At 36.0% G+C, this 17,095-nt stretch overlaps 1 protein-coding gene across 1 annotated transcript in view; it reads right to left on the bottom strand.

The window, feature by feature from the left end:
• Positions 1-17,095, bottom strand: part of LOC136843083 (lachesin-like) — a 341,336-nt gene that overhangs the window by 25,151 nt on the left and 299,090 nt on the right. The window contains exon 5 of the mRNA XM_067111047.1: positions 6,319-6,477. Coding sequence (XP_066967148.1) covers positions 6,319-6,477 — 159 coding nt within the window. The remainder of the gene's footprint in view (positions 1-6,318; positions 6,478-17,095) is intronic.

Here is a 17,095-nt window from a genome sequence, read left to right on the forward strand (position 1 = left end):
ATGTGATCGCGTGTTGATTATTTTATTATATATATATATATATATATATATATATATATATAAATATATATATATATATATATATATATATATATATATAATCAAAGCTACAAAACGTCCTTTAATATCAATTCGCTCTACCTCGAAATAATATATTTTCATATATGTTACATATATGAAAATATATTATTTCGAGATAAAGCAAATTGATATTAAAGGACGTTTTTAGCTTTCTGATTGTATATGAATCACGGTGATGTGATAAATAGTCATATATATATATATATATATATATATATATATATATATATATATATATATATATATATATATATATATATATATATATATATATATATATATATATATACATTAGTATATACAAAAGGTAAGAGAGAAAAAATGGGGCGTCATCAGTGTACAATAGATAATGTATTTGCCAAGGTGTCTTTACACAGAGAAAATAAATATCGTGACATGGCCTCTATGAATTTGCTGTAAACCTTTGTTTCCGTAAACATTACGATATAGCGAAGGGATTCAACTGGAATTTTGAAAGTTTCTGCTTGAACAACTGTGAAAAGGGAAAGGAGTATTGGCTGCGAAGCAAACGATGCTTATTTACATGCCTCTCGAGGCAATGATAATCATCATAAAATTGTTTTCTATGAAGACTGCAATAGGGATGATCAAGAAATCACCTTTATAATGATAAACCGGTACATCTGTCGTTTTATTTTCGAGCAATATAAGTATTCAACATTGCGGACACCAGTTGAAAAGGACAGACAAAAGAGAAATGACGGGTTTGCCTTTGGCGTCTTGTCCGGGGAAAGAGAGAGCTCCATGTTTTTCCGGCAGCGAGGAAACCCGTCATGTGGAGGCCTCTCGCGGCGAGCGTCGGAAACACTTTCCAGGTCAATCTGTTCACCCTTCCCTATCTCCTCCCTCCCCTCCTCCGCCTTCCGTTCGGCAAAGTAGGATATATATACAGCAGTCACAGGACGGAGTAGCGAACATATGTCCTTCACTTTTGGGGTATTGGCTAGGGTGGAAATGGCTTATAAATCCAGCTTGTAAGATTTATCCCTTAGACGTCGGGGGCGACAACATGGGGTAAGGGAAGATGGGTGGACCCGGAACGAACCTCGAAGGCTCCCAGAGCTCATCATCCGCCAGGAATTGGCATGGTGGCGGCAGCCATGACTTCGCCAGGCAGTCGGCTTTGAAAAGAAATTTTCTCTCGCAAAAGTCGGAAAGGCAATTCTTTCCTGCAAGTATTTTGACGATATCGGCTTTATCGCTGGTAGTGGGAAGGATCGCAAATTTGTCTCGATAAATGTTAAAGGATTTCATTCCGTCGGCTTCAAAGGGGCATTTTCATCCCCTTGATCCCTCCGCGTGACATCGTCACTCTCACCCACTGGACTGCAGCTCTGCTCACCCAAATAACTGGAGATGCTTCTCTTGTCTTCTGTACGAGGGATGCCAATAGATTGGTCCCCATAAACAGGAGTTCAACTTGAGAAGGGCATAGGAATCTAATATTCTTGTTTACTTAAACAACCGAAGGCCGTCTCCGCTGTGTCAGCCTTCTCTATCTTCTTCCCTGATTGCAATGCACAATTTTACATTCTCTCTTAGGGAAACAGGAAAGCAGGAAGTCCTCTAGAGGTAATTTGAGATTACTTCAAAACCTGAGAGACCATTAATTCTCAGTGTGAGGGTCTGCACATAGACGAATAATTAACTAGTGCTTAGGAAAGTAAAGCCCAAGGAATAAGGGAAACCAATGCAACTGAAATAATAATGGTCATTTAACTATAATCATTTTCAATTATGCAACAACTTTCGAGTGGTAAAAGGAATCATATGAAGCCAGTTTTCTACAGTAGAATCTCTTTACCATCATGTGATGACAGACAATAAATTCCCCGACACCTCCACCCCCTTCTCTCCCCACCCCCTCTCTCTCTCTCTCTCTCTCTCTCTCTCTCTCTCTCTTTGTTTGAAGCTGTAGCTGGTGTCTCTTTTGTTCATTATGCTTAATTTTATAAAGCATGTAAGGCCATTTATTCATTTAATTAATTATCGCATTACTGAAGTTGAGTAGACCAATCTTGTTTTGCGTAGACTGGACTCAAGTCTCATTAGTGATAGCAGGCTCCCTTAAATAAACAGTTACACGCAATCTTAAACGACCCCATTTTAAGGGAATGAGCAGTCATCCCATCAACAGAGTGCCGAATGAAGTTAGTTTCCCGCCTGAACCTCATGAGATGAGGGCAAGAACTCTACGGCAAAACCTCGCCTTGTTCAAAGCTTCATTTATCCAAGATGAAGAAAAAACTGGAGGTGGATTTGAAAAGCAATAATCCAGATCAATCCGTAAATTGGATTGAGACGTGAGAGACGCCGCAAAAGGAGCGCCTTGATATTAAGTAGCGGGGTCGGCCTAACCTGTCAGTAATGTTGGATCAACGTGCCCCAATGTCGTCCTCCGCCGGAATACCAATGGCTGTGCGCTGAGTCGTGGTAGTTGTTGTTGCACAGGGAGAGGAAAGAAAATAAGCAAAAAATAGTAACGCTCTGTCAAAACACGGAACATTATAGTGGAAGAAAACAAACCGAAAACAATTTCATATGATATGATATAGACATAGCAAATAAACAAAAAAATACTGTTCAATAAGACAAAAACAAATGGATTTTCATTTCCAGTTTCCAGTTGGACCAAATTTTGCAGAAAAAGGTAAGGAAGAAGAGAAACATCCGAAAAGTATACACCAGTTTTTCAAATTTCCAAGTCCCCTTTAAGTTTGTATGCAAGAAGTTAAGTTAAATGACACACACATATACACATATATATATATATATATATATATATATATATATATATATATATATATATATATGCGTGTGTGTTTTCATTTAAGTTCTTGATATATATATATATATATATATATATATATATATATATATATATATATATATGTGTGTGTGTGTGTGTGTGTGTGTGTGTGTGTGTGTGTGTGTGTGTGTCATTTAACTTCTTGCATGCAAACTTAAAGGGGACTTGGAAATTTGAAAAACTGGTGTACACTTTTCGGATATTTCTCTTCTTCCTTACCTTTTTCTGCAAAATTTGGTCCAATTGGAAACCATATATACACACACATATATATGTATATATATATATATATATATATATATATATATATATATATATATATATATATATGTATATATATATATATATATATATATATATATATATATATATATATATATATATATATATTCATAATTCTGACAAGTTATCATCCGTGACCTTTTTTGTTTTGTTTTATTTTTCTTTTAAAGTAAAGTAGCTGTCAAGGTTTTAGTTTCGGTCACGAAAAGTTTAGTTAAATTTTTGTCATTTTCCTAGTTTTCTTTGTATTATGTTGGTACTCCGCCCATGAGTTGTTTGTTTTCTTTTTTGCGTGTACAATTGTTTGTATGGATGCTGGAGTGTTGAGCAGCTTGACAGGTTGTTGTTAGGCCCGTTTGTTTACTTCTGCCATGGCGGGGCCTTTTGAGGGGAGTGTGTTGTTGGTTACGAATTACCATAAAGGAGAGCTGTTGCTCTCTCTCTACGCTGGAGAGACAGTTCGCCAAGGAGTTTCTTCTTGTGGAATTTTGCAGTCTCTCGGGGATTCCGCCTTAACAGCCTGGTTGACTGTGGTCCCAGGTCTTCTTACTTGTCCAGCTCTCTGTTGGCATACCTCTGCAGTCATATGGAGTGACCACTACTTGTGCCAGTCTTGGTGGCACGCCTTGCACGACTGCTTGTGTTAATACCTCTTTCCTGTGCTACTGCCGCCTCCTTGTGCTACTGTCCAGTGTTTTGCTGCTTACTTAGACTCTTGTGTTGCTGGTAAGGATTTAAATCTTGAATTTATTATTCTTTGAGGACATCGCTGATGCTGGTCAGCCCATCTTACCAGTGATTATGTTGTGATGACCTATGGCCTTGGGACAGTTGCACGGCCAAGCTCCTGAGTTCTGCTGCTTTCAAACAATTAACTTTCAAGTGCAAGTATTCATAATCAGTTGTATGTAATTTTTTGTTAATTAGGTTTAAGGTTGTTAATTAGGTTCAGGTTCTCTTCTGTCTTTCTCTTCAACTATCCTGCCATTGTGTGTGAGTTGTTCTCATCCTTTGTGTGATAATTGTGTTAGCGAGATTTTGTGCAGTGAAAGTGTTGACTTCTTTTAACCAGACTTTTCGTGGGTTTTGTAATAAACATTCAGCATCGAGTTCATAGTAATTTTACCCCTTTCTGAGTAATTTTGATTCCATTGATTGTTCCACGAGTGGTCAAACACTTAAGGCTATGTCCTGTGAGGTTCTGATTCCTTACGAGTGGTAAGAACTTGCAAAATTATTGTAACACAACAACAACGATCGTTACAATATACAATATATATATATATATATATATATATATATATATATATATATATATATATATATATATATATATATATATATATATATATATATATATATATATATATGTGTGTGTGTGTGTGTGTGTGTGTGGGTGCGTGTGTGTGAGTTTGTGTATGTACCAAATATATTTACTTATATATCTAATTTTAGTTAATCTTATGGAACATATTAGAATATCAAATCTATGTTTATTAAATTTATTTTCCTGGGGAAGAATGAAAAATCTTGATTTTCCTGGGAATGTTGATATTCGAAAATGAAAATCTGAATGCAGTTGTAGGCAGAAGTGAAACGGGTACAATAATATACCAGATGTCAAAAGAAGATAAGTAGAAAAAACGTTTTGGCTTCCGCATGGCATTCGATCAAACGTAACAAAAGTTTGAGTCATAGCATTGAAACTGGGATACTATATTCACGAGAATGAATAAAGTAACACAACATCATATAGACTGAGAATAAAGTAACATAATATCATATAAAATTGCGAATAAAGTAACACAATATCATATAAATCGAAAGCATCAATCTGACAAAGAATCATTAGGCTATGCACTGAATGTCGTAAACGACGTGTGCGTATATCTTGTATAGGATAAATGCACGCATCATATTCTGGCATATAATCTGATGGAAAGTATCTTGCATATGTAATGATCAATTGATTTAATATTAAGTGTATCCCCAAATATTAATAGAAAGAAGTTGAGCTCAATGTTGATCTTCGTACTTCGCCCCTGCATCATTTACTTCATCCACGTTTTTTTTTTATTCCCATCATGCATTCAATTAGACCGCAAGCACCTCTTGACCTGCATCCCCCTTCCCTCAACCTCGCTTTCATCTCCTCGACTCTTCCTCCTCCTCCTCCTCCTCCACCACCTCCTTCTCCTCCTCCTCCTCTTGCTCCTCCTCCTCCTCCTCTCAATGTATCTCTGTATTAATGCCTGAACATTTGTCTCCTTGATGTCCTATGTGATTCCACCTCCTCTATTTTCGGATGCCCGACTCTCTCTTGCTTCTCTTTCTATCTCCCATGATCATTCTAATTTTTCCCTGCTTTCCTCTCACTTCTACTGATAGAGGACGCCTACAATGGCTTCCAAAATCACTTGCAGGCGATCCTCTCTCTCTCTCTCTCTCTCTCTCTCTCTCTCTCTCTCTCTCTCTCTCTCTCTCTCTCTCGTTCTAACTAAAAATCATTAAAGAAAAAGAACACGCGATATAGAAAAGTGTCGAAGTGCATCCGACGGGTGTTGAAATTAAGAACGGCCGAGTTTGCTTATTGTAACAAGCCCCAAGCCATCACCGATTTTTATTCTGTTTATTTGGAAAATATCTTCCTAACAGAAAGATCTGCTCTTATTTTGAATTTATCAGGATGATAGTTTATTGATGTTTAAACGAATAATGCAAATTAAATGATTTCTAAGCTTCTTCCTTTTTTTTGTTATCTGATAGTAAGGATAAACTTTCCTCTTAAACCAAATTTCTAATTTTATGGGATTTTGAAATTTTCAGCCAAATGAAAAACTCTGCGTTAAAGTATTGGTAAACAAATTTGTTACTCGTGGAAAGGCAACCAAATTTATCCACTAACGATAAATTATTATACCAGTTTCCTAGCATTAGGAATGTTTGTAAACTTCTGTCTGCCATGAAGTAAGATCTGGAAAATCAAGTTACCTAGAGCAGACCAACTTAATCTTTTAAATTTTACTTCTAGAATAGAAAAGAAATGTGTTGAACACAAACACAACAAGTGATATACGTCAAAAGGAAGGTATATTGTGTTACAAATCGACGGAAAGTTTACTTACAATTGATTCCATTATTAATATCGATCTTGCCACCATCCTCCCGCTTCCAGGATATGACAGGTTTGGGTGAACCCCGGGCACGGCATTCCAAGGTCACGTCCTGCCCCTCCTTCACCACCACCTCGGAGCTGCTCTCCTCGTCAATGATGTCAGGAGGAACTGCAACATACGCACAAAAATTAAGTTGCACGCTATCTTATATATATACTGTATATATATCAACATATATATATATATATATATATATATATATATATATATATTGTATATATGTATATATATAAATATATATATAAATAAATTTATATATATAAATAAATTTATATATATATATATATATATATATATATATATATATATACATACATATATATATATATATATATATATATCATATATATATATATATATATATATATATATATATATATATATATATATATATATATATGCATATATATATATATATATATATATATATATATATATATATATATATATATATATATATATATATATATATATATATATATATATATATATATATATATATATATATATCCACCTATCTATCTATCTGTCTATATATATATGTATATATAAATATAAATGTATATATATATATACATATACAAAGACTTTACACATTCTATATGTTACTTGATTTGTATGAAGCCTTTACATATCATATGTTATGGAATACACTAAAGCTATTATTTTTAACGAAAATTGTAGAAGAGGAAAACCGTGCCCTAAAAATATATATGTACATATATATGTATACAGTATATATATATATATATATATATATATATATATATATATATATATATATATATATATATATATATATATATATAGTAGGATGTATGGATCGGAAGAACACTTAGCTCATCATTGACCTATTTATTAATAGCTGCGCTTCGGGATCACCCATATACCATTTTTTCTGGCTAAAAAGACACAAGAATAAAAACACTAATTAAAACTTACAACTGAGCTTGCACAATTGAAATGCTTTAAAGACTGAAAAAGACAATTATAAAACAAGAAATAGATTACCTTCCGCAGTAAAGTCCAGAGGACGAAAGTTTAATATGAGTAAACACGGTTAGGGAGTAAACAGGAACAGGGGAGGGGTACTAGACTGCATAAGGGGTTAGAAGTTAAATGAAAAGTAGGTGATGGAATAATTTTCTTGATAACCAAGGATTCTAAAATATTAAGGAGGTGTTCTTTCTGCTTCGTGATCACCATTTCAAAGTTTTTATAGTCTATTGGCTTTTTACAAATTAATGAATGATTTCTAATCTTAGACATTTTAGGTTTAGCTGGCCTAAGAGCAGCGCGATAGCTCATTCCACTGGGGCAATCTGCCCTCACTTTGAGCAACCGGCGCGTACTTCTAACATATATCTGCTGCAGACTGCAACAGCAAGTATACTTGTACACCACACTCGACTGCATCAAAAGAGGGAGTCGCTCCTTGTGTCTAGAAAGGCTACCAAGACTTTTTGGGTTCTTCAAAATTATGTTGACCTTTAATGCTGGTAAGCGTTTGGGTAAAATTTGTTTCAGATGTCGTAAAAAATCACTATTATGTACAAAAGGAAAGGAACGGTAGTATCCTAATTTGGGATACTCTGATATGACACTGCCAATAAATATATACCGAGGCTGACTATCTCTCCAAGGGCCGACTGCATATTGTCTCCTTCTTGCTTTCTTATTACGAAGCCTTATACATTAATTTAATCAGGTACGTGTCTGATAGAGGGTTCCGCCCATTCAATTATCTTTATTTCTCTCGACTCGCCATCTTTGCAACCATTCCTTTCTGGGAATCTTCTTGCTGCTGACATTTTAGAGATTTAACGCCTCCTCCAGCCTAACACTTTTCTACTCCTGCCTCTGTAAGACTAGAGTAGTTGCTACTCCAGGTCTTCTTCTTCTTCTTCTTTCTTCTTCTTCTTCTTCTTCTTCTTCTTCTCTTCTTCTTCTTCTTCTTCTTCTTCTTCTTCTTCTTCTTCGTTTAACGTGCTTTTTCCCATTTTTTATATGGGGTAAGCACGATGCCTTCTTTTGAAGGACTTTGATTTGGCGTTGGGGTAGACAGTAGCCTCGATCGGCTGCCCTGCCTGACATCGCTTAGACCCCGGGAGCGCATGTGTACATGTACCGTACCAAATCCCCAGCTCCCTTTCTCCCAGCAGCGAGGAGAATTGAGCGGTTAGGTCGACGGTTCGAGACGTGTGATGTGTCTGTTATGTTTTTAGAAGATGTTGGAGTCGCTTTGTTTGTGTGTGCATTAGTCTGTACCCGCTGGTATTTGGGAAGTCGACTACTGTTACTGCAAAAGTTTTTAAAAATTCCCAAATTGTCCGCATTATAGTTTGAAATGATTCTTGATAATGGTATCAATGAAAAGATAAATAATTTTCCTATCTTTATGTCCAGTTTTCGTTAACATAATATTAATACTCTTCACGAAGGAACACCAAGAATTTCCCAACAGGCACGGAAAACATTTGTTAGACTGAACTTTCCCTAGTAAATTTTGCTTCATAAAACATTAATATTCTTTTTTTTTTCCCTTCATATATGTTCCCCCTTAACACCCATTTATCTATGATTATAATTTTTCATGAATGGACTGATATCGAACTCATATTATTGAATTTGAAGCCATTTTTTAAAAATAAAATCAGTCACTGTAGTCTAAATCGGCCGTGTTCATTTACTTGGCGAAATTGAGAACGCTCAGTACCGACCTCCAAACAAGAAAGATGCCATTTACGAAATTACTAATTTATTATTTTTCTTTTCCTGAAATATAGAAAAGAAACAAAATATTGACATAACCATAAAATAACACATTCCAAGTGCTCACGAAAGTGCGAATCTTCCCAACAGGCAGTAAACTGGCGGCCCTGTGTGGGTGTGTACGAAACCACGCACACTATACCTACTCTATACCTATAAGCACTCATATTTCACGGGCGATCGATTAGCGTTCCTTCGGTTAAAAAAATATGCACCTGTGTGCCTTCTTTTCTCTAAAGCTTTCTTTTACCGGTATCACTTTAGAGAGGGCCAACCTACTGCCAAACTCGGATATGAATGTGTTAAAATATGCAAAAGTAATTCAATATATTTCAATGATTTTGCAATGATTTTATAAGTATAAATTAACTTTTTTTTATGTAAGCAATAGTTGTTTGAAATGACAAGTCAGTGAATAATATATTGATCTTATATCTGGATAATATTTTAGCGATGACCAAGCACACAGCTGACAAGTAATAACATACATAGTTTTCTAAATTCAGACTCATCAACGCTGTGTGAGAATTTTATGACAGGCTGAAATTAGCACAGACACACTTATTCATTCAATTTCAGAATTTTCTGAAAAGCAGCTCTTTGCTGCTGCAAGAACGTCATTACTGGTTTTGCCGGGAGACGGGAAGAGCATTTATGTATTTGCTATTTAAACTGATATCAAGTCATTTTTGTGTAGGAGGTTTGAGTGCTTCGACATCTATTTAGGGCTTCCTTTTCTGATTTCTTTGTTTGTTGCTCCGGTCTTCAATCTATATATATATATATTTTTTTTTTTTTCATTCGTGCTTTCACCAGCCTGCTAAGGGAAAACATTTTTTTTAAAGGATTTACGAAAATTCACCACAGGCTTTAGCAGCAAGCTGAGAGGCTAGGGAAAATAATGAACGAAAAAAAAAAAAAAGAAATTTTAATTAAACGCAATGCTGGCCCCTCTCAAAAACGGAGCTCATAAATACTTGGCCGGAAAACAAAGGAACAGCGTTAAAAACAAAATCACAATTTAAGAAAAACAAGAGAAGGGTGTCTCTTTTCACGACAGAAGGGGGCTGGGGCGTGGATATGTAAGCTACGCTCTCAAGTTCTTGAAGCGATTCCAAGAAGAACAATCGGAGGGGCCACTTAATGTTCTTCATAAACGCCTTCACGACTCCCGAGCAGCTCCCGGGAGGCTAATTTGAACATTTTTGGGCAATCGTGAGTAGAGCTTGATGGAAGCCTCTCGCCCTGAATATTGCAAGGGAGATTTTACTCGCCTTCTTTTCCCTTGATCTTTAGCTTTCACTTGGTTCTCCTTCATCTCGCTGCTTCTCCTCCTCCTCCGCCCGACGCTGCCTTCTGTGCTTTATAATCTGTCGTGACTTTCTTGTGTTCTAAGTGAGTGTCAAACATATTGTCTCCATGCATTTGCTCTCTCTCTCTCTCTCTCTCTCTCTCTCTCTCTCTCTCTCGCTCTCTCTCTATATATATATATATATATATATATATATATATATATATGTGTGTGTGTGTGTGTGTGTGTGTGTGTGTGTGTGTATGTATACAATATGCCACAAATATCGTTTGATATTCAGTTCTCTATACATCGGGAATAACTTAGATGCATTTAGAATTATAATTGACAATTGTTTCTCCCCGGCAGGATTCGAACATTTGCCTGGTTTATAAACAACGACAGACACTCTAACTTTGATCCATAAGATATGAGTTATTCCCGAGGTATAGTGAATAGGATATTAAATGATATATGTGGCTTACTATTTTTTTTTACAACTAATATATGTAAGAAAGTCACAACTTTACAAATGCCAAAATCTTCTTATATATATATATATATATATATATATATATATATATATATATATATATATATATATATATATATATATATATAAATATATATATCCAATAGTATACATGATCCAATATATATATATATATATATATATATATATATATATATACATACATATATATAAATAGACGCATGTATGTGTGTTTATGTTCCAGCATAGCTCTGAAATGCACTGAGCAATTTCAGTCAAACTTGGTATATATATGACTTACTATCTGGAAAAGAACACTGTGTGAATAAGACATCACTAGTAACAAAGGGCACCAAAGGAGGTGGGGGTGGGAAGGGCTTCCCTGAAACAGGGCTTGTTTTGCCCATAGACTTAGTAACTAAATAAACTATGAATTTATCATACCTCATTTCGGTATACTGTACATACAGTATGACTTACTATCTGGAAAAGAATACTGTGGGGTAAAACATCACTGGCACCAAATGGGGTGGGCGTGGGAAGGGGGTGACATGTAAAAATAACCAAAAAGGACAGATATTAGTGTCTAATCCATAGTTTCGAGGTTGCTGAGATGAATGGTGACACTCCCCATGCCCTTAAGTTCAAGTTCAGCGCCGACAGAAGGGGCGGGGGAGCATGAGAAGGGGTGAAAAATGAAATGTCAAAATAACAGATATTAGTGTCTAATCCATAGTTTTTGAGGTCGCTGAGATGAATAGTAACACTCTCGATGCCCTTTAAGTACAAGTTCAGCCCTGATAGGAATGGTGGGTGAGGAGTGAAATATAATATGTCAAAAATGCTGGCAGTGTAATTGAAGCAACTATCTTAACAGGAAAGGGATAGAGTGAGAGGGAGAGAGAGAGAGAGAAAGAGGGAGAGGAAGTGGGATAGAGAGAGTAGGGGGGTGTTAGGGAGGAGAGAGAGAGAGAGAGAGAGAGAGAGAGAGAGAGAGAGAGAGAGAGAGAGAGAGAGAGAGAGAGAGAGTTTTTTGGTTGTCATTCAGAGTTTTCCTGGGCAGTGCCGGGTTGGTCAGCTAATATATATATATATATATATATATATATATATATATATATATATATATATATATATATATATATATATATATATATACATATATATATATATACTGTATATGTATATGTATAAAATCAATGTATGGTTTTCTTGTACTTGTCATATGTCAGTGAAAACAGATAACATTTTAGCAAATGAGATTTCATACTCATGTATTAGTATAATTTATTAAGACCAGAAGCTTGCCGAGAAAGAGAGGTGGAGACACAGGGAAAACGCTACTTTGTATATGATGTTTCTTGACCGATGATGGTGAGCATTAACATGTAAACTGAGTGCAAAATCTGACCAAGTAATAATTTGATTATATCAGATAATGATAAAAAATATTAAAATAAGTCTCTTTAGATCCTTTAGAAAGGATGGTAAAGTAAATAATCAAACATGACCATTCAATTTTTATAACTATATTGATTTCTTATTATGTAGAAATGTTTTTTTTTTCGGAAGCATCCGTGAAGAATGGGACGGGGATGCAAAAATTCCCCACGCGCCTCAGGAGACTTTGATTGCAGGCGTCTGTGGATGTTTGGAGAGAATCCGGAAGAAAAAATTTTAGGACAGATAAATGTCATCGTAGCTTTTACGACGCTCATTGCTCACCAAGCCCCGTAGGATAAGAGGGCAATATACCAGCAAGAAGTACTGCTTTTACTCTCTTTTGCAGGTTCATTATTTCACTGGCCAGCTACACCTAATGCACTCTCACCTAATTTCTTTTCCCCACTTCTGTCCTTGTACTGTATATATCTCTAGGACGGCCTCACGTCTCGAAGAGCTTTTGCGAACATTTTTAACTTTGATGAACTAACAGACTGTATTTCTCGCTTCATTTTCTCAGCAAAGATTCTATGCCCAGAGCGTAATGTTACGTGTACTGTGGACGGAGAGGCATTGGAAGATTTCATCAGTGTTTTCCTGGGCAGCGCCGGGTTGGTCAGCTAGTATATATACATATATATATGTGTGTGTATGTGTGTGTACATATATTTATGCACGCATGTTAATGCATATGTATGTACGTGTATATACATCAAGCTCTGTATATCGTTTAATATCGTAATCACGATGGGAATAATAACTGGTAGGTGCTTCAATCCCTTTGGTTTAGAAACAGCGATAAACAAACGACTTTGAAAACTCGGCTATAACAAGGAGGAGGTACTTGTCATTTATAGATCCCTTTGCACGTAAGTTATCCCCAAGGTGTGGTTAATTCAATATTAAACGATATTGGTGGCTTGATATTTGTTAATACAAAATAAAGTCACACACGTATAAGTGACAAAAATTTGCACGTATACATACAGACTTATACACGCGCACACACATATTTATATATATGTATGTATGTATGTATGTATGTATGTATGTATGTATGTATGTATGTATGTATGTATGTATGAATGTGTTAATGTATATCAGTTTAAATTATCGACGGAAGCATAATACCATAAGCTTTAGTTCCGGTGCTGATTCAGTTCTTCAGTGTTTCTCATGCAGCAACAAAACCTGTATGTAACGTAGGCATCAAACCATTTGGTTTCAGGAGACAACAAACTATTTATATGCGGACTTCAGATAATTCACAGCTGGAGCCAAAATGATTCATTGAAAGTTCAAGAAAATAATCCATATATGAAATAACCTATACAAAGCGGAGGAATTGGCCTTCGATTTGTCGACTACAGCAAGACTAAAGCAACCTTAGCTGCTGGCCCTAAAGTCTTACCCAAAAGATGTTGGCATTAGGTGATAGTGAAACGTCAGTCATTAATGTGAATATAAATTTAATTAGGCAACGCGAGGGATGAAGATGGATGAAAAATGTATTTAAAAGATCTTGGCGTAATAACGGCCTCCTTCGCTGGTACAGGAGCTGTGTGGGAGGTGCCTAGAGTTGAAGACCATGTCCGTTGGATGACAGGTATGAATGGTGAGAATGGCTGCCCTGGGCGGCAACCCAGAGGCACAGAACATGCGTTTTAAGGAGCGGGCACCACTTGCGGGGTCAATAAACACTGGTGTCCCACGGCTACGGGGATCCTCATCTCCTCTTCTCTAGCAGAATGTTAAGTGTATTACTTGAAGTTTGCCCCTTACTGATTTAGACAAAAAAATATTCTCGAATATTCCTACAGGTGACTCGAAAACCCCACCCTTTTATTTTTTAACAGGGAATCCTGTATGCTCATCCTTGATAGGCCGAGCACAAAAATTTATAAAATGCTTGGGGATGAACAAATTGGTTTGAGAAAAGTCAGGAATTGCACAGATAAGGCATGCGTATTAGTACATGTTATACAGCAGCGTATAGAATGTTAAAATCCCCACCTGAAGGCTTTTGTTACATATATGTATATATAATTAATTGAAACTATCCATGAACGAAGAATAATCGGAGTCGGGTAGTATGAGAAAATTAAGGAATTTCTATACATAGATAAGATAATAGATTAGGGAGTTGAGTGGAGATCAGTGGAAGTGAAAGTGCGGAAAATTCACGAGCGGCGGAATTTCGGAGGACTTTACATCACACGCTGTCGGAGACGATGACGATGCTGACAATCCATTTCAAGGACTAGGAGCGGGACCGAGAATACAGTTGTACTGTAGATGGAGAATGTTAGAAGAAATTTAATCAGGTCAGCACGAAGGGTAGATTTCAGAAAAAGACAGCAATAGGTGAAAGAGCCTGGGTGTTCAGAGAATGTTGCATAAGCTATAGCAAATGTTTAATGACATTTTGCACATTAGATAATAACGATTTTATCACGAAAAGAAAGTTTATACACTAGCTAAAGAAATGAAGATGATAATGATGTTTCTATGTCTCTATGTAATACTGTATAACCATAATGTTTTTTTATGAAGTTAACGAATGAAAAAAATATATCGGTAGTTTTCAATAATTCGGCCAGCTTATCATTGAATTTCTGTTAGTATAAATCAATACAGAAATTCAATGAAGATTAAACTCTTTGTTGTTTGCCTGCGTTTACTACTTGTAGCATTTCATTAACTTATATATGAAATAATAACATTCATAAATGAAATGAATAAACAGACCGTCCCGGATTGTTGCAACTAGTTTTCTACGTGAGGAACTACTCATCAAATTAGCCGCAGTGGATCATTCTTGAGATTTTAATGAGATAGTAGACTATGTGAACCCCTCTTACACTTTCTTCAGCCAACATTGAAGAGAGAGAGAGAGAGAGAGAGAGAGAGAGAGAGAGAGAGAGGAGCATTTTTACGGATCGTTTAAGTCGACAAACTTGATCAAGTCTGAGAAGTGAGTTCAGGCGAGCCAGTAAGTGACCCAGCCGAAAGAGTATAGGAAATAGCGGATGGATGTGAAGTAGGAGAGAGGAGTCTGAGAAGGAAGAGAAAAAGGAGTGAGAAAGTTTAGCGAGAGACGCATCATCACAAACACAATAACGCTGTAACCATTCCGAAAGGACCCCGATAGCTTTTCCAGCCTGGACCCCTTTCTCAAAAATTGGATCAGTTGTGAGGGATAAGTTTCCGTTTTTATTACTAGTGTGATTTTATTTCTTTCGTGTTTATGTGTGTAATATGTAAGAGCCCAAATGAGGCGTTTCCTAATACGTAGGTCATATTACTCTCTTACAGACTCTTGAGTGTGATTGCATTTGCTTCACTTCACTTTATGTCCAAAGTCGAGAGAAAAGAACGAAACCAACTTCCCGTAAAGGAATCATTTATTCGACGTAAAAACACAAGAAGATTATATTGGCCATTGCAAGGTCCCCGAAATCCGTCCTCTCTAAGAAAGTCTGAAAAGGAAAATGAGCCATGTGGAATGAAGCTGGGTATAGATGAATACATTCATTGGCACAATAATTTATCATGCTTTGCAAAGTATAGAACTCGTAGGCTGTTGTTAAATCTGATATACTGAAACGCAAAGTTAAATACACGTTTTGTTACTGTTAATAAACACATTGTGTAACTATTGAAAGATATTTTCAAGTTTCCATGTTTCCGCCATTTGCAGTATTGTAATTTATATTTTTATCATGCATGAGATTTTCTTTATTTCAGTCATGGTATATCCTTAACGTACTTCAGCATGGGTAATTGATACCCTCAAGCTGTTTGGAATACTTCAAAATTCAACACTAGAGACAGTTGTGAGCTGTGATGGCAAGTACTGCTTGGCGTCCTTCCACGCGCAGCTGTGTGTCGCCAAACACCTCTCTCTCTCTCTCTCTCTCTCTCTCTCTCTCTCTCTCTCTCTCTCTCTCTCTCTCTCTCTCCCAACATTGAACATTGTCTCCCTTGCTTTTAAAACCGAGTTCCGGTCATCCCCGCTGGCGAGGTCCATCGACCGACCATTTCTCCCCTTCGTCAGGAAGAGACTGTAGCCGTAATCGTAAATGAAATGGAAGAAGCCCTCAGTGTGTGAGAAAAGGATATAAAGATAAGCATAAAACAAAATGCTATAGGGAATTCCAAGTGGATAATGCAACGGCTGGAAGACAAGTTGTATACAGAGAAATGTTAATAAGAAAAGAACTTTCTGAACTTAACAGCACATTCAAACGTATAGATAACAAACACATGCAATTTCGGTTCATAAATGATTTTAGTCTTTTTATTATGCTCTTTGAAGAAGCGATTCTCTCTTTCATTCTCTCACACTATATATATATATATATATATATATATATATATATATATATATATATATATATATATATATATGTGTGTGTGTGTGTGTGTGTGTGTGTGTGTGTGTGTGTAAGCAAAAACCACTGAAAATAACAGTCAGAAGATTCCTACCAAGCACTTTCGCATGTTGTTTATTCGCATGCCCCGACGATGATGAACTATCAGCATGCAAAAGTGCTTTGAACGGATCTTCCGACTGTCATTTTCCCGTGGTTTTTGTTTATACTAAATCACATGTGTCTCATATGATTTTCAATATATATATATATATATATATATATATATATATATATATATATATATATATATATATATGGGTGTGTGTGTGTGTACACGTATGTATGTATGCG

This window comes from Macrobrachium rosenbergii, chromosome 11 (assembly GCF_040412425.1).
Source record: "Macrobrachium rosenbergii isolate ZJJX-2024 chromosome 11, ASM4041242v1, whole genome shotgun sequence".
Classification (NCBI taxonomy): domain Eukaryota; kingdom Metazoa; phylum Arthropoda; class Malacostraca; order Decapoda; family Palaemonidae; genus Macrobrachium; species Macrobrachium rosenbergii.